The sequence below is a fragment of the Adiantum capillus-veneris genome, chromosome 25, assembly GCF_014529385.1.
Source record: "Adiantum capillus-veneris isolate H3 chromosome 25, ASM1452938v2, whole genome shotgun sequence".
NCBI classification, from domain to species: Eukaryota; Viridiplantae; Streptophyta; class Polypodiopsida; order Polypodiales; family Pteridaceae; genus Adiantum; species Adiantum capillus-veneris.
In genome coordinates, this window is record NC_140955.1 from 89816220 (window position 1) to 89834422 (window position 18203).

Here is an 18203-nt window from a genome sequence, read left to right on the forward strand (position 1 = left end):
GGTCGAGTTCGTGAAAGTTGCTAGTGACGATGACTATTATCCTAACACGCTTGACCACTCAGGGCGTATCGTGAAACGAATCATGTTTGGTGGGGGTAAACTGAGCTTTTCCATACCTTATAACCCCCTAATTCTCATTGTTGCTCAGTTTCTCATAGGGGTCTCGGTCTTCCAATCGATCAGCTTCCTCATCCTCCTCTTGTCTTATCAACCTTTTGATAAACCAGTGGGAACCTCACCCTAATAGTTATAGCCTCCTCTTGACTCATGTTACTATTTAATATATACTGCCAGTGTACACTTATGATCTATTACCATACACATACCCCTACTCCAGTTGGGGAGGGTCCTGTCGGGGGAAAGGGGGAGTGTGGGCCTATACCAGCCCCTTTCCAAGTGTCCTCCTGGCCAACAAATAGTCTATACTCTCGAAAAATCCTGTCCATCATCCGGTTAAATGTCGCAGGAGCATTGGTTAGGCCAAAAGGCATCACCAAAAACTCAAATAACCCAAAAGTCGTCCGAAAGGCTATCTTGTTCGGATCTGATGATATCCGCTTTTCAAGTCGATCCTGCTAAAGCACGAGGATCCCTGTAGTCGGTCAAGTATATCATCGATCCTAGGAATCGGAAATCTGTTCTTGATGGTGATTTTATAGAGAGCTCTATAATCGATGCACATTCTCCAAGATCCGTCTTTCTTCAAAACCAACAACACTGGAAAGCAGTACGCTAGGCTGGAAAAGACCCTTTTCCAAGAGGTCTTTCACTTGGTCCATAATCTCTTCATTCTGAGCTCCACTCACACGGTAAGGTGGCCGGTTCGGTGGTGTGCTTCTAGGTATCAAATCAATGGTATGATCCTCAGCACGAGTGGGTAGTAACTCGCCTGGCAGGCCCTCTGTGTGTGATGGCCTTCATCTGTCGCCTAACCTCGCTCTCGGTGATCTCCTCTAAGGCTTGTCGAGCCCGTAGCTGTCTGTATAGATCTCTACACTCCCCGTCGTACCATCGGTTCTGAGGTATCGTCCCACAGGGTGGGGGTCGGCCACTATGGGTAGTGTCTCGAAAGCAGCTGAGGGCTGAGGTGTGTAAGACTGCGGAGAGCTGGCTAGTGAGTGTAAAGAGCGGCACGTCTGGATCGAGGGTGTAGATCCCCTCATATACATGTGATGAGTAAACTCTGGCTAGCTCATGTGTGAGTGGTGTGTGGTGTGGATGTAGGTGGTGTATGTGAGATGGGTGAGCCAGTGAGAGATAAGGCGAGATATGCGTGGTCAACCCCAATAAGTGGTGGGATGGTGAGAGATGTGAGCAAATGGGCTGCCTCTCTGAAGCCGACAATGTAGTCAACTGTGCTACCTCCACTGGCTACTGATGGTGGTATACAAGTCAGGCCGCCGGATGATGGCCATTGCGCCATCCCATTATAAATAACAAGACGGTGCTGTGATCCCAAGCCCATATGGTGTGGGTCTCGTGGCATCTCTAGAGATCCTCTCTGCCCCTATGTCCTCCATGGTGGAGAGTAGCTCTGAGTCGTCGAAGTCGTAAATGTCACACTGTCTACTCTGTGTCCTGGCGTTGAAATCCCCCGTGAGGAAGACTTCACCCAGTCTAGAGTACTCCATGATCTCCTCCCTGAGACATGCATATGGTGAGTGTGAATCATCCTCCTCCTCTCCTCTGTGTGTGTGGACCTCCTCTGTCTCTCCTCCATCTGTCTGTGCAAACCTAGAGCCGCTAGGTGCAAAGTAGCATATGGCGATGTAGAGGATGTGCTCCTCAGATAGCTCAATCCGTGTCCACATGTATCATGCTTCTGGATCGCGTGCTACTATCTGTTTCCTGCTATGAAGTGATCGGCGGTAGAGGACTGCTACTCCCCCAGATCCTCTCGAGGTGTTGTGCCATGTACACTTCTTGTGTGTAGACTCCCATTGATAGTCCTGTACTCGGGGTAGACCTCTCTCTGAGCTCTCGTATGTCTGAGTAGAATGATGTCTCTACCGTGCATCACCTCTTCCAGTCTCCCTAGGTGTGTCCATAGAGAGCCGTTGCAGTTCCAAACTGTCATATGTATCTCCTCGTAGAGTGTCCCATAGGCCGCGAGTCCCTATGCTACTGCCTAGCCATCAATGATGATTCGGCCATCTCTGTATGAAGCCCTCTTCCCCTCCTTGCGAGCTTGGTGTACTCTAGGTCTGCATGCGCGTCAGTGTGTCACTTGCATTGGTGTGATATCGTCGTCTAGGTAGATAGGTGGTCCATCCAGTCCTCTCAAGATCACCCTCTTGCGAAGGAAAGTAGACCGTGCTTCTTCGGAGGAGAAGTGTTGGATGAGGGCCCTCTTCCTTGTGAGATCTTTACCCCTCTCCAAGCTTTGAGGAAAGGGGGTGATTCCTCTTCCTTGTATCCGAGTTTCTTGCATAAAGCCTTTCCATCAAGCTCGGGGGTGAGGCCTTCTTTTTCTAGTGACGCAAATGTTGAGGCGTCGGGCTTGTCTCATCTTCTTTTCCTCAAGGGTAGTGTGCACAATGACAACTTCCTTCTCTCTAGCCTCCTTCTTGATGTTCTTCTTGACTACTTCAACCCACCCATTTTTAGTAGCTTCCAATTTTCCCTCGATGCTAGCGGTCAAAGCTTTGGTGAGTTCATCTTTGAGGGCTTCCTTCGTGTCCGTGTGCATCTCGCCTTCTTCGGGGGTGAGGGATGCAATCGAGGCTTTGAGGAGCTCGATTTGCTCCCTTGTGTCTTCTCTTTCTTTGGCCCATTCCTCTTGTTTCTTCCGCCATTCTTCCTTCTCTTGCTCCTTCTCCATCGCCCATCTCTCCTTCTCTTTCTTCCATGCTTCCCTCTCTTTGATATAGGTCTCCCCTTCCTTCTCTAGTTTGGAGATCCGGTTGATAATTGTGTTTAGAGTGGTATCCGATGACTTCTTGTATTCCTTGATCTTGTCGTCGAGTTTGCTCATCTCCTTCCCCATTTCTTCCTTGCTCACTCCCTTCGTCATTGTTGAGAATGAGAATAAATGTGGCTGTGGTTGTGTGGATATGTATGTGGCTGAATGTGAGTGTGAATGTGTGTGTATGTGTGGAGAGGGGGGACGTGGGGTGTGTGTGTGTGTGTGTGTGTGTGTGTGTGTGTGTGTGTGTTTGGGGGCAGCAGGCCTGGTGCAGTTGGCAATGCTGCAACAGTGAGGCAGCGGCAGGTGCTATAGCCTTGGCAGTGTGCAGTCGCAGCAGGTCAGCCACAGCGGGCTCAGCAGCAGCAGCAGCAGTGGCGCGCACAGGGGGTGAAACAGCAGCAGCGCGCAGGCCTCCACAGGGGTGGCGCGTGGGCAGCTACAGGGGGTGCAGGGGCTGCGCGGTGGGGCAGGGCTGGCGAGGATGGCGGCGAGCAGGCATGGCGGAGAGAGAGAGAGAGAGAGAGAGAGAGAGAGAGAGAGAGAGAGAGAGAGCTTGACACAAGACAAGGAGCAACACTCGATGATAATGACTAGATGGCAACATGAAATCTACATAAGTGGTGACTTACATATCCCCAATGATGTGCAAGGGACATCATTGAGTGGGTCAACAAATAGTAACCTAATCAACTAAGTCAAGTGGAGAGAGCTAGGCTAGAGAGACATTTCCTTAGAACTAGGGGAATGGATCGAGGAACAGCCGTTCCTACACATGGACGGGTCAAAACGGAAGGGGAACTTTGCCATTCCAGGCACCAACCCCATTCTCAAACTTTTGCCGTCCTGACCCCAACCCCAACCCTCACCAACAAAATAGAGCATGCGCGCGCACACACACATGTGCGCATACATGTGTATGCATACATTCATGTAGATACGCATACACTCATACGTATGTATCTACATGTGTGTACGGCACATGCATATGCGCGTTCATCTATGTTATAACTTCGGGTAGGTGATCTAAAGGAAAGAACTTGGAATAACAGTATGGAACCAAGAGGGGAGCGAAGCAAAGAGAAGATGTTCGAGCGGGATGCCATTGTCATTTCTCCCATTCAAGTATTTTTTTATTGATTGATCCTCTTTTGGTACAAAAAGTTGGAGGGTTAAAATCCGATCCCGCAAAAAAACTGAGTGTGGGAGTGCAAGCCTGTGGTACTTTAATAACCCCCATGAGCCCTGGTGACACAAACTGATGAGGTGGCATGCCAAAACAACTTGAGGATGTTTGGCCAAGAGGACACTAGGGGGTTATAGTTATAGGGTTAAAAACCTAACCCTACTAACTTACAAAACCTAGCCGAGGGGCCTAAACCCTTTAAATGGAAAGGAGGACCCAAAAATTGCATGGAGCATGACACATGGAAAACTCTACGGCAGCCCCCATGTTTTGCGTTGGCTGTTGAAGTGGCACTGTACGGATTTTCACAAATTACGGAATCAGAGAGTGCAAACTTTTAGTACAGAGCTTTTGGGACTCTGGGCTTTTGCAACAAAGATTTTCATGTAACTGCTTTTGCTCATAGATCTATGCATCCCTCTCTCATTTTGACAACATTAGACTCTCATAAGCTATAGCACGGCCCTCTCGCATTAAGATCACACCCAGAATGCTTCCACAAGCATCACAGTAAACCTCCAAAGATTTCTGCAAATCTCGTAAAATCAACACTGGCCTAGTAGTCAATTCTACCTGAGTCTCTCGAACGCGGCAATCTATAAGGGTTTAGGTTATACAACGGCGAAGTAATCTCTGCAAATTGTCTCAGGAGAACCACCTGTGGTAAGAGTACAAGATCAAAAAGCTTCACACATCATGTACATTTCTCAATGTAGACCATTCACAAATAGCCGCCACTTCAGTTGGATCCATGCTAACACCTTGGACGAAAGAATGTACCCCAAAGAGTGGATCTCTAGTAGAAAAAACTCACTCTTCTTCCCGTTGTCACCATCTATGTTCTCTTAGTGCCTTGAATATTGACAACAAATTCTCTCTATGTTCCGCTTCGGATTTGGAGAAAACAATGATGCCATCAAAGAATGTGCCCACAAACTGTCTATGCTCTCAAAAGATCCTATCCATCATCCTTGTGAACGTTGCAAGAGCATCTGTGAGACCAAAAGGCATCACCAAATTCTTGTACAATCAAAAAGATGACCTATACGCAAGCTTATATTCATCTTTAGGAGCAATCTTGATACAATGATAGCCACTTTTAAGATCGATCCTACTGAAAGAAGTAGAACCCTGTAATCTATCAAGTATATCATCGATCCTAGGTTTGGAAGTCTGTTCTTGAAGGTAATCTTATTAAGAGCCATTAGTCTATACACATTCTCCAAGCTCAGTCTTTCTTTTACACGAGTGGCATTGGAGAACAAAAAGGTGAAGATTTTTTCTGGATCAAGCCCTTTTCAAGGTCTTTCAATTAACATAATTTCTTCCTATTGATCTTTGCTCACTCTATAAGGTGGTCGGCTTGAAGTAGTATTGCTACGTATCAAATCTATGGTATGATCCTCTAATTGTTGACAGGTATCTCGCCAGGCAAATCTCGGAGAATGAATTGACAAGAGCTTGAAGGAAACTCGACGCTCTAACGTACTTCTCTCAAACTTGAGTCCTTATTTTCTTCCATATTATTAAGAATAATTAGTAAATACAAAAACTTGATTAATTTTGAAATGGTTTCTCATACAAGAGAGATAGACTCGCCTTTATTTTTTACATCAATGACCACATCTCTACCCTTCCTATTCTTAAACTAGAATTTCCTAGCCCGATGATCCATAACAATGTTGTTCTTGTGGTGTCGAGGCATCCCCAAGAGTACACCACACCCTTCAAAAGGCATGATGTGGAAGTCTTCGAGCCCAATGTAACCCTAACAATGCAATCGAAGCTTGCCTATGATAGGCGTTGCGGGGACTTCATACATTGGTGCCCCTAACAGTGCATCTATCTATGGTCCCATCTCTTAAGGCTCGACTCCCAATTGAGCCGCCATCTCTAGCAAGACGAAGTTGGCCTTGGCTCACAGATGTCAAAGAAAATGAAGGCCTCCTGATCTTGTACTTTGCCCCACGCTTTGCAAAGCTTAGTACTCTCATCCTCGTCGTCTCCAGGCGTCCCCATGAAATCAAGTACAAGTCTCGCTTTCATCTTTCCCATCTTTGCTTGCTCCTCATCAGTGTTTGGTTTTTCAACATGCTTTTTCTCTTTCTTAGGGCACTTTGCTAACACATGCCCCACTTCACCACACCCATAGCACTTTCCCTTTGCTCGATAGATAATTAATGAGTTGTGGGTTTCTTTTTCTAAGCAAACCTCTTGCCTTTATTCTTCCCTTTTGAAGCTTCTATCTCTAAAGCTTTTGACACCAAATAGTTCGTAACATATGTCAAGGAACCCATCATATTGAGTAGCCACCCAAAGCATGGTCTATAAGTTGTTGAATGCTAGAGGCCAAAATCTCTGATTATAGGTTGCAAGAGCATCTTCTTCTTTCATTCGAAGATGGTTCCAAGCAATCAAAACATCTACCGTGTGAAACCGACCTATAGCCTCACTAGAGAGCGGTAAACTTTGGCTTTCACCCGATCTGCACGTTGTTTAACTACCTGTACTCTACGACACAAAGCAACTTCACGAATAAACCTATGACACGAATTCAACAATTCAAAATGAATCACGACTTGGTAGCTAGAGTGCTCCCAGGTAGACAGTGACACCTTGTTGGCCCCAAAGGTTGGCGCCCCTTTCGGTATTTCTTTATTCCAATTGACTTGAAGAAAACCCATAAACTTCTACGAGCTGTCTCACTTCTATTGAGCTGAAAATTGCCTACTGTAGCGCAATTTCGCCGGCATAACGACAGTAGAAGGCTTCACAGACAAAATCCCCATGTACTAGGTGACTTTCCACGTGAATTTGAGCACTTTTGCAAACCTAGAGAGAAAGTACAGCACGCTGATTCTCTGTTTTCAGCCTCTAAGATGCTCCAAAACACTTGTTTTAGCAGTTCCTTAGCTTCCCAGAAGCTCTTGGTACCTTTAGGCATCAAAAAGGGTCAAAACCCTAAACCTGCAAAAAATTACAGCAAGCTGTAATTCTCTGTTTTGAGCTCCCTTTTGCGTGCGGAACGCATCCATAGCAAGCCCTCAAGTTCCCACACCTGTAGGGATACTTGCCCTTTGATTTAGACAAGATTTCCAGAGTTACCCGGAACGCGGAACAGGAACGGGAACGGGGGAACGAGTAGGGGTCCGGAACGAGAACGGCGCGGAACGAGAGGCATAAAAACACCCAAATAGCTATGTGTGATTGGATAGTAGTATCACAGTCCTTTGACTCTAACACTCACAAAACACTTGATTTGAAGACCATTCAGCCTTACTATGGCAAGCGCGTGTCGTGTAGACTTTAGAGTTTGAGAGGGGGGAGAGGGAAGGGAGGAGAGAGAGATCTTGAAAGTTGAGAGAGAGAGGGAGAGAGCTTTTAGCCTTGTAGAGTCTAGACTTGAAAGCTTGAAAGAGGCTAGAGCTTGAGAGTCGAGACTCGAGAGGGTAGAGCTTGAGCTTTGGCCCTTGAAAGCTTGTGTGCATTGTGAAGGTAAGGGGTAGGGGAAGGGACATTTAATAAGGGGAAGGCTCACAAGATAAATCACCCAAATCTTAAAATCTGCCCATTCCCAACCGTTCCCGGCTGGCTGTTCCAGTATCAAATGCCTCTGCGGAATGCCTGGCCGTTCCAGGCCATGTACCCCCCCCCCCCCCCCCCCCCCCCCCTTTAGAACGTCGTTCCAACGTTCCTTGCCCATGGGGTGGCGTTCCCCGGTATCAAGAATTTCAAAGGGTGCCTTGTTTGTTGATGAAGGCACCGTATTGTTGTATGCAGATTCAAGCATGGGTACATATTAATCCCACTTGCCCTTATTGGCTGGCACGTAGCATTTAAGCAGATATAAGACACTAGAATTAGCCTCTTTTGACTATCCATAAATTTGTGGATGAAATGAGGATGAAAACTTGGGCGTCGTGCCCATGTTTTCAAACGAGCCTCTCTACAATAAGCTCGCCATGCAAGGATCACAATCACTAACAATTGATTGTGCAATACCATGATACTTAAACACAATATACATGAACAATCATGCCATCTAATCAGAATTTATCTTCTTCCTATGGGCCTACTTACTGAACCTGCAAATAATGGTCCATACACCATCATTCCTTGTCGACGTTCTCGGAAGATCAAAGATAAAATCCATAGCAATACTTTCCCATGGCTTATCTAGAATAGTCAGCGATTGTAACAACCCTAGTGCCTTTTGTCTGTCAAACTTGACCTTTTGGCAAATTACGCATGCTCGCACAAAGGCATCCACATCTCTCCTCAAAGTAGGCCAATAGTAGAATGTCTCGATCGCTTTCATTGTCGCATCTATACCACGATTTCCTGCATGCAATGGGACATGACTTTCGACCATAACTTTATGTCGCAATGGCCTGCCTAGTGACACATAGTCTGCCATCATCCATGCATCATCATAAAACCATCCCTGAATAGATAGTGCCCATGGCGTTGTCCATCTAGTAGTTGTTTAAAGATTCTTACAAAATCTTCATCAGTAGCATATTGTTCCTTCATGCCATCAAGCTCATGATGATAAGGAATTGACACGGCTGCAATTTGTGGCTTTCTTGACAATGCATCAACCACAACATTCTTCTTGCCTTTCACATGCACTATTTAACAAATGATTTCGCGAGATCTAGTAAAATGATTACTGGATCCGAAGTCATCTTTTCCTTCGAGAGATTAAAAGCTGAAATCTCTTTTTGTGGTCATTTGAAAGTGACCTCTTTCTTTTGCAAAGCATGTAGAGGTGAAGCAATCTCGGCAAAATTTAAGATGAACCTTCTATAGTAGGAACGCAGTCCCAAGAAGCTACAGACATCATGCACAATCTTCAAGTATGGCCATGTCTTGATTGCTTCAACCTTGGCAAGATCCATTTGGAAACCATCCTTTGACACTATGTGGCTTAGAAAGTGGATATCATTCAAGAAGAATTCACTTTTCTTGGGATTGATGAGCAACATGTGACTGCGTAACTCTTCGAACACAATGGTCACGTGACGCCTACGCTCCTCTTCATTCTTTGAATAGACTATCATGTTATCGAAGATTGTGCCAACAAACTTTGATGTGGACGGAAGATCCGATCCATCATCCTATTGAACGTAGCAAGAGCATTTGTAAGACCAAATGGCATCGCTAAGAACTCATACAGACCAAATGTCGTCCTAAACGCAATCTTCATATGAATCTGATGGTATCCACCCTTAAGATCTATCCTCTCTCTGAACAGTCAAGAATATCATCAATCCTTGGAATAGTAAACATGTTCTTGATGGTATTCTCATTCAACGCACAATAATCAATACACATGCACTAAGAGCCATCCTACTTCTGCACTAGAAGCACTTGGGAGCAGAAGGGTAAAGTACTAGAGGTTGAATCCACGCTTTTTCTAGCAGCTCCTCTATTTGGCTCATGATCTCTTTCTGTTGGGCCGCACTAACCCTATAGAGAGGTCTATTTAGTGGGCTACAACCTGGCACCAAATCTATCACATGATCCTCAGGCCTCTCCAACAGGAATTGAGACGATAATAAATCAAAAAAACAGTCACTAAACTCTCGCAAAAATGCTTACTTTTCTTTATCTAACACAGATAAATTTGAATGCCAATTATCCGAAACATCACGTGCAAAGATCAACTACGCAAAAAACGATTTTTAATTACAAAAGTGATAGTCGAAGCTAATACAATAGGGACAACCTCTCCTCTTAACTTTACATCCAACATGTGAGTTTTGCCTCTATGCTGTAGGATGACCTTCTTGTTGAAGACATCCAACACTCCATGTACATGACAGGATTCCCGACAAAGCATCGTACCCTTCCAAAGGCATAGTATAAAATTCCTTCGTGTCCACATACGATTGAATATGCAGACGCAGCTTTCCAATGATGAGAGTGACACACTCTGAATGGCCAAGACATGCCAAACCTGCCTCTGTTGTGTACCCCATCTCTTCAGCTTTAATGCTTAGCCAACTCTGGGAGATAAAGTTTGTCTTTGCACCTGGATATCCCTGACTTTATCCCACGCTTTGCATAACTCACTGGAATCAGAATTTGGCCCATCACCCACCATATCTAGCACTAAACTGGGCGTGGGTTTGGGCTTCTTTCCTTTCTTGTCCTCTTTATCCTTTGAGTCAGTTGGCCTCTTCTTCTTCTGTAGACACTCTACAGCAAGGTAACCAGGCTGCTCGCAGATAAAGCATTTATTCTCAGCCATCAAAGCCTTCTTCTCTTCGAAAGACTTGCGCACAAAAGGCTTCTTCTGTTTCTTTGCTTGTCTTCCAAAAGTCTCAGCTAAGTCCTTAGCTTTCTATGCTTTTCCTAACCCCTGGGAAGCTTCTGGAGTCGCTTTTGCAAAGGGCTTCTTCACTGAATTTTTCTTTGCCTAACTCTCGCCAACCTCATACATTAGAGAAACAACCTGTATGTCCTATGCAGAGGAGCCCTGTTCTCTTGTGTCATTTGTCATGTAGCCATAGTGGAATTCCAAGTTCCCGTGCTTTGTGTCTTCGCCCAAAACAGACCAAGGCTCACTTCTTGACGAAAAAGTAATATCGTCCCAGCGACAAAACCATGAAACCAGCATATAGCCTCACTAGAGGGCTATAAACTTTGTCTTTCACCCAATGTGCACGTTACTTAACTTTACCTATACTTCAGGACACAAAGTAGCTTCATGAATAAACCTGACTGGAATTCAACACTTCAAACCAAATCACGATATAGTAGCTAGAGTATTCCCAAGTAGACATTGACACCCTCTTGACCCCAAAGGTTGGTGCCCCTTTCGGTATTTCGTTATTCCTATTAAACTTGGAGAAAACCTCTAAACTTTTACGAGCTGTCTCACTTCTATTGGGCTAATTGCCTACTCTAGCAAAATTTCTACATCATAATGACAGTAGAAAGCTTCAGAGACAAAATCCCCATGTGCTAGGGGACTTTCCACGTGAATTAGAGCACTTTTGCAAACCTGGCAAGAAAATACAGCACACTGAATTCTCTGTTTTCAGCCTCTAAAACGCTTCAAAACACGTGTTTAGCAATTCCCTAGCTTCCCCGAAGCTCCTCGGACCTTTAAGCATCAAAAAGGGGGTCAAAACCCTAAACCTGCAAAAAATTACAGCAAGCAGTAATTCTCTGTTTAGGTCTTCGTTTTGCGTGCCGAACACATCTACAACAAGCCCTCGACTTCCCGCACCTGTAGGATTACTTGCCTTTGGTTTAGACAAGATTTCTCGCGAGAAATCTCTCTAAATCAGCTTGTACATGCTTGGGATTAGCTAATCCGGTCATGTGCAAGAGGCTCTTGCCTCGGGAATCGCGCATAAACCCACAAAATTGTACATACAGATAAGTAGCCCTTGAGCCGGGCATCACAATTTTGTATTCAAAAGGGGAGGGGTGCACGAGAGCGGAATCATCGTGCTACATAAGTCAGAGGAGGAGGCAAGCTTTCCATTAAAGCTGTGATCACTTGCATGAACTACTCACACATAAAGGTTCACTTATCGGTCAAATCAGTCGCCCCTCCTTCCCCAAATCGATTTTGGGCGCCCCACTTTCTAAGTTGTCCTTGCAGATTGTCCACAGGATGCCAAGTGTCCACTTTGCCCTTTTCAATTAATTTCCTAGTACCGAGTTGAAGACTTAACTTAATCGGTCCCTGATGGAGGATCCAAATCTTGCAAAATTAAAGTGACGGATGCAAGTTAAATCTTGTACCATTCGACTTCTCAAGTATACAGAAGATCCTCAATGTGCGAAACACATATAGGATCAACCAATGATTGAAATTCACGAGAGAGGGCAAAAGGTTGCACATCCAAATCTCAAGTCGGCAATGAAGGTTAAAGCAAGTGGTTTGGTTGATACCATAATACAAGTTTTCATGAGATTGTGACAGACACTAACCTTATTTGTTGGTTTCCTTCCCTTCATTTTTATTTAATTTTTGTGACCCTCTTCTTGAAGTCACAAATGGCCGGACATTGTATGGCCAGTGTGAAATGGCCGATGACTGAGAGTTTCACCTGCAGTAGTGAAGGCCGGGCAGCCATGAGTTGGTTGGGCCAATCGGCACTGAAATCTGAGTAGTAGAAGGGTGGCTAGGCTCAAGAGTCAATTTAAGTTATTTAGGCCCCACGTTGAGACTTCATAATTTGGTTGCATCCTCGTTAGTTTTCCTTTTATCATTGGACTCCCGGTTGACTTTGGGTATAGTCTCTCTATGTACTGTCACCAAGTTACTCCCATATTTTTTGTCGGATTTGCTGTTAGTGTCGATGGTGTGTGCTGCAAAAAGTCAAACAGGAGTCTCCATAGAAGAAGAATCGATTGAAGCTCTAACACCATTGTAATTGGCAAGCCAAGGTGACTCACGAGGGGGTGAATCAGCACCAAGCACGCCAACAAACTTGAAAACTTAATCACACTTTAAAACAATTGTAGACAAACACAAGGTTCCATTTCTCGGCAACAGTGTTGGCAGGTCCATATGAAACTTAACGTACAAAACGAGGTTTCACAGGTATAAAATGGGTTTCAAATGTTTTTTGAAACGTAGGAACCGCGGTATATCGAAAAACTCAAAAATATAACCATATTTGATTAATCCAGTGAAATTTCCTATAAACATGGTACAAAACGCTGAACCGTATTGACACAATCAAGCAGAAAAAGTTACAAAGAACACTTCACATGATGCATTTCATTTGGCAGCTAGTAAAATTTCAAAGTTCAAGCAAAGACACGTTCACAGCTAGAGGATGCCACAAACTACAATCTCCACCATTTTGAAATAATAGTTTGATACAACATAGTGCGATACACGGGTCCGTACAAAATCTAACACACTATCCTTGTCAAAAGGAGGAGCTCTACAAAAGCTCCTCCTTGTAATCCTTCTGCACACCATGGGTTGGGCTTTACAAGAGCTCCTCCTTGTAATCCTTTTGCACACCCCATGGTGTCAAATGGTCAAGAAGAAGAAATTAAAGAAATATAGGATCAACTAATACCCTTCCATGCTGTGGATGATACTCCAAGACTCCACCGTCCTTCAACATACATTCTACATAATTCTCTTGGCCTTTGCCTTGGCGCTCGGACATTGTCCCACTTACCACTTAAAATTTGAACTCTTAGCTTCATCACAAGTGTCTTGGAAGACAAAGGATCTTGCAAGAAATCTGGAGAAAGGTCATGGAACTCCTGCGGACCTGCAGATTGGATTCGTTACAACGAGGCTTACTCTCCTCTGCAAAGTCCGTTGTCCTTGACTCATCGAAACGTGCATAGCTAACAATGCTCCAAAGCACTGGTGACTGTACGAGAAAAAATCCGTCCTTAAATTCTTGATTCTGCTCCAGGTCCTTCAAATACAATAATAGGTAACACTTGCACCTATGGGCAACTATAACTATTCAATACACTTGAAACTGGAGTACCCTAATAAGTTGTCACAGATAGAAAAATTGGTTTATTTGGAGTTAAGAAGACGATTCGTAATTTGGGTCAGACCTCGATCTTGCTTTGGTATACTTCAGGGGTGTATCATTGCCTCCACTACTTAACTAGTACGATTGCTAACGTGCAGTTCAAACAATATGCAAGATCAGTGGGGAGCTTTTGTAAATACCTGTGGCTGGGTTCTGCTTCCCAAAGAAGGCGAGCTAAATTTGCTGGCAGTGCAGCTCTTCTCACATCCCATTATATGATATAGCCATCTGACCTCATTGGTGTTTCATGTTAGTGCCTCCCAATGCCCACTTAGCTTGTACACGGGCATGTTTGTCACCTTGATCAGCTACTAGAAGAATTCTTTATGTTTGTCAAAAAAAACAGACATTGACTATGTAGCACCAGGCAGTGGCATGCTTAGTTGCATCCAACCTTCTATGTTACACTAAATGCAGAGGATTATGTGTACCTTCTTAACATTACAAAGGTTTAAATATATACACAAAGCACACAATCAAAAGGCACAAGTCCGTGGTCCTTTGAACTTGAGGAAATTCAAAAATGCAAATACCCTTGCATTGTCTCCTTCAATTGTGAAAACAAGCATCAGTCCCACCCATGCATGATGCGATCCTGCTAGAGTGCAGAAGATGTAGTCAAGACATCAAAGATGTGAACAAACTTGTAAAGTTTGATGTACATCGTAGTGAATACGACACAAGAAGAGTGTTTGCAATTGTAAAGTTATAGTACAAAAGATGTAGTCAAGACATCAAAGTTCAAACATGTAAAGTTTGATGTACATTGTAGTGAATACAACACAAGAAGAGTGCCCGCAATTGTTATCAAATCCAGATTGCTTTTGGTGGGGATCTTGACGACAGGTCAATGCTACCCTAAATATGGTGATATTTTTTATATTGCCCCACATTGGTGGATAGCTGAAAAGCTATCACTGCAACCAATTAAAATTTGAAAGGAGCTAAAAGACTAAGCTTCTCTAAATTTTTACCTTAAAGTGTGTTACATTCAGTACTCAAAACCTGCACAAAGTTGAGCAATCAAAAAGCGAGACCGTTCTTCAACATGCTTGTCTAAGTGCATAGCAGAGAGACAATAAAATGGAAAGAGGAGAGAAAAGTCGGTAATGACACCAAAGTAAAGCCTGATAATGTTAAATGTACCAAGACAATGCATGAATGCCCAAACTCACCATATCCAACTTTCTCGAGTTTTGAGGTAGCCTCTGAAAAAGCTTTTGAGACATAATAAAGGGCCCTTACCTGTCCAGCACAAAAACCTTAGGATGTTCAATGCTATATAGCTAGACAATTAAAGTTCATTAAAATTTTCCAATATTAGAGTGATGTTGCTTGCAAGTTGAGTTCATGTTACTATGATTATTCGCTATATATCCATATACGCATGCATATAACAGACACATATATGTATATATACATATATACACACATACGCACACGTGCATATATCCATCCACACACACACAACATTGTTACCGGGTTGGACACTAAGAGGAAAAACACTTGTATACTTCAAACACAAAGCTGAAATGAAACAAGGTACACAATAAACCGGAACAGCTGGCCCTCCCTCAATTTCTCTTTATTTATGGGAGAATTGTACATAGTATCATGAGCAATACAATGCCAAACTTCCATACCAATGCAAGTAAAGAATTCAGCATTGCAAACAAGTGAATGTCAATATCGATTCTCCAGACCGCTTGTTCCTTCTATCTACTCTCTTAAGTGCCCACATCTCCTCCATCTGCTTGCAATTGTTTTCCAAACAGGAACTCACAATCTTCGCAAGCACGTAGGACAAGAGAATGCTTACACTAGAGTAGATTGAATGAAGCTTTCACAATGGCAGTCGTTGAATGGCTGAAATCTTCAATTCCATTTGCAACAACTGAACTTGGGTAGAGAGAGAGAGAGAGAGAGAGAGAGAGAGAGAGAGAGAGATCACAATCTTCGCAAGCACAAAGGACAAGAGAATGCCTACACTAGAGTAGATTGAACGAAGCCTTCGCAATGGAAGTCGTTGAGTGGCTGAAATCTTCAATTCCCATGCAATTCTTCACACTGTCACTCTTCCACTATTGACATAGGTTGAGGAGAGAGCTTCCACACAATCTCCATCGGAGAGAGATGGCTGAAATTGCAAGAAAAGTGCTGAAAAACAGAGAATGCAACGATATTATGGGCTTTTTCGATGGAAAACAACTCTGTGTAAGTAGATAAGTGGCGTAGGATGATGAAAAGAGGCTCCCACAAGGTAGATATGGCTATGGAAAGCTTCAAACTGCAGAAAAATGCTACAAAAACAAATTTGTTTCAGTCCCCCTAAGATGCCCTAGAAGCTCAAACTCGCACATTCTCTTATAAGTCTGTTATTCTAGACTTGCCCCTTGTCAAAATTCTCAAATTGGTCAAAGGGCTTTACTTCAAGTCCTTTGTGTCCAAAATGTGTGAACATAGAATTATTTGTTAGTAAACAGCATACACAGTGTTTCGAGCACGCCTCCCCATTTCCCAAACTAATACACGTCCTTCACGCAAGAAGGTAGCATGCAAAAATTAAGTACGCAACCACATGAATATGCTATGCAATGTGGCATGGAGGATTCTGGCTCTCACAAAGAGATTGGCATGGACCACCTTTCTAAAGAGAGTGTGGCTCACCAAATGAACGTAGTGATCAATTGCTTCTATGCCCTCGACACAGGAGGCAACCCCTTCACCCAAGCATGGAGAGAAGGCAAAGATTTAACCAGGAAGAGGTCTCTCATCCTCCAATTCCCCTCTGAAGAAGCAAGAACCCTCTTCATTCACAAGAGGGTAATCCTACGCACTCTCATACCTTGATGATGACCTCACATGCCTAAAGTACTCCAAGCACGCAAAGAGGGAAAGAGAGCTTCTTACCACAATGGCCATGTTTTTTTGTTTTGTTTTGTTTTGTTTAAGGAGTCAGGTAGGGCACTCCCGGCCGCTCTCCTCATACATCGGAAAAGTGTACAAGAAGAACGACCACGACTATGCACCCAGAATCCTAAGGCAGACGCTTTTGTCACTAGCTTCCTTTGGACTACGAGAGGCCAGAGTTACCTACACTCTTAGGGCCATGATCATTCCCTTGTTTGACCCATTTCGCTAACTTGATATGGGCGTGACAGCGACCAAGTACCTCTGTTTAGACACCCAGGTACTGCGGGACTTGCTTCGGTCTTCCCTTTGGAGTTGCCTCCTCCAGGTAACTTATGGCTCACCTCACTAAACTGCCTTTGTAACCCGACAGTTTTCCCCTAGGCAATGCCATACCCGCTTGGAAGGACGTCGGCTCACAGGTGGCGTCCGCTGAGGTTGGTGGTGTCTCCCTTTTGCACCTCCGAACCCCTTTTAGGTGAAGTTGACCCCCCCGGGAAGGAAGGCACTTGGGCGCTCTTGTAGATCATTTGGCTTCGCTTTGGGAGAATTACGTCATTTCCCTCGGAAGCGATTGGATTCAAAATAGCAGCATAGGAAGGGGAGCATTATCTCCCCATCCGCCTATGGAGAGCACCCCAAGTACCGGGGTACAACTCTACCAAGGAACTTCGCCACAGGCACGTGCCCTACGGTTCCGTCCCTCAAGTGCGGATCACGGCGTACCCAGAAGGGCATCCGCTTCTCGCGAGCCTCCCCACCAAGGAGGATAACGGTCCTTTCTTCAGGGTCCAACCAAGGGTCAATTGCGTTGAAGGTGGAGTTAAATCGGTTTAGCCAGCGCCCCCTAGAATCATCAACCGCCAAACACTTCATCAGCAAATGCCAAAGTGAACGAGCCTCTAACTGGAAGCATAGCGAGCAAATGCTGTGTCCGTGCATATAACTATCAACCAGTTTGAGCCCACCTACTCTCGCGAGAGCCAGCATTCTCTCCTCTTTCCTATTCACTATAGTGCTCCTATTGAGATGCAGTAGGTATCCACGAGTTTGTTCAAAGCTGGCCGTCTTATAGGGCTCCAACGCCAGGCACGAATGCCTCTCGACTTGTCCCATGCGTGGTAGCGAACTGAGTTAAAATCAGCCACTGGGATATACTTATTCATCCAAGTCCACTTCTTGAACGGTTGGTTCTTAGGCTTCTTGTTTACCAAGGAGCCTATCCAGGTAGATGAAACCAAGCGGTACTTGTCAAAAGCCCTTGCTCGTTGTCCCCCACAAAAGGCAGGTACGGGTGGGATGTTAAACTCGTGATGGAGAGTTGCCGTCCCTATAGAGGTTGACCTTGCTCCCTTTCCGAGTAACATTCGCATCCCGGTGGCGACGAGGTGATGCAGAGAGTGAAGGACACGCTGATCATGGGCTCCCATAATTTCCGCGCCATAACAAATCACTGGATACATGCACGCCTTAAAAGCAGTCAGTCGAGACCATATAGGGATGGCTCGGTTCGCCAGTAGGTGCTGACATGCGAAGAGACTTTTCCTCCCCTTGTCCGCTCGCTCTTTGACGATGCCTTCAATGGAAAAGGTCGAGTCTACGTCGATGCCAAGATACTTGTACGTTTCACCCACCACAACCATCTCACCACCCAAAATAAAGA

General features: G+C 44.6%; 1 protein-coding gene across 1 annotated transcript in view; it reads right to left on the reverse strand.

Annotated features, from left to right (window-relative positions):
- MED6 (RNA polymerase transcriptional regulation mediator-like protein) overlaps positions 1-18203 on the reverse strand; it is a 120414-nt gene that overhangs the window by 21100 nt on the left and 81111 nt on the right. Inside the window, exon 3 of the mRNA XM_086499483.1 lies at positions 14806-14875. Within this exon, the coding sequence (XP_086355609.1) occupies positions 14806-14875 (70 nt within the window). The remainder of the gene's footprint in view (positions 1-14805; positions 14876-18203) is intronic.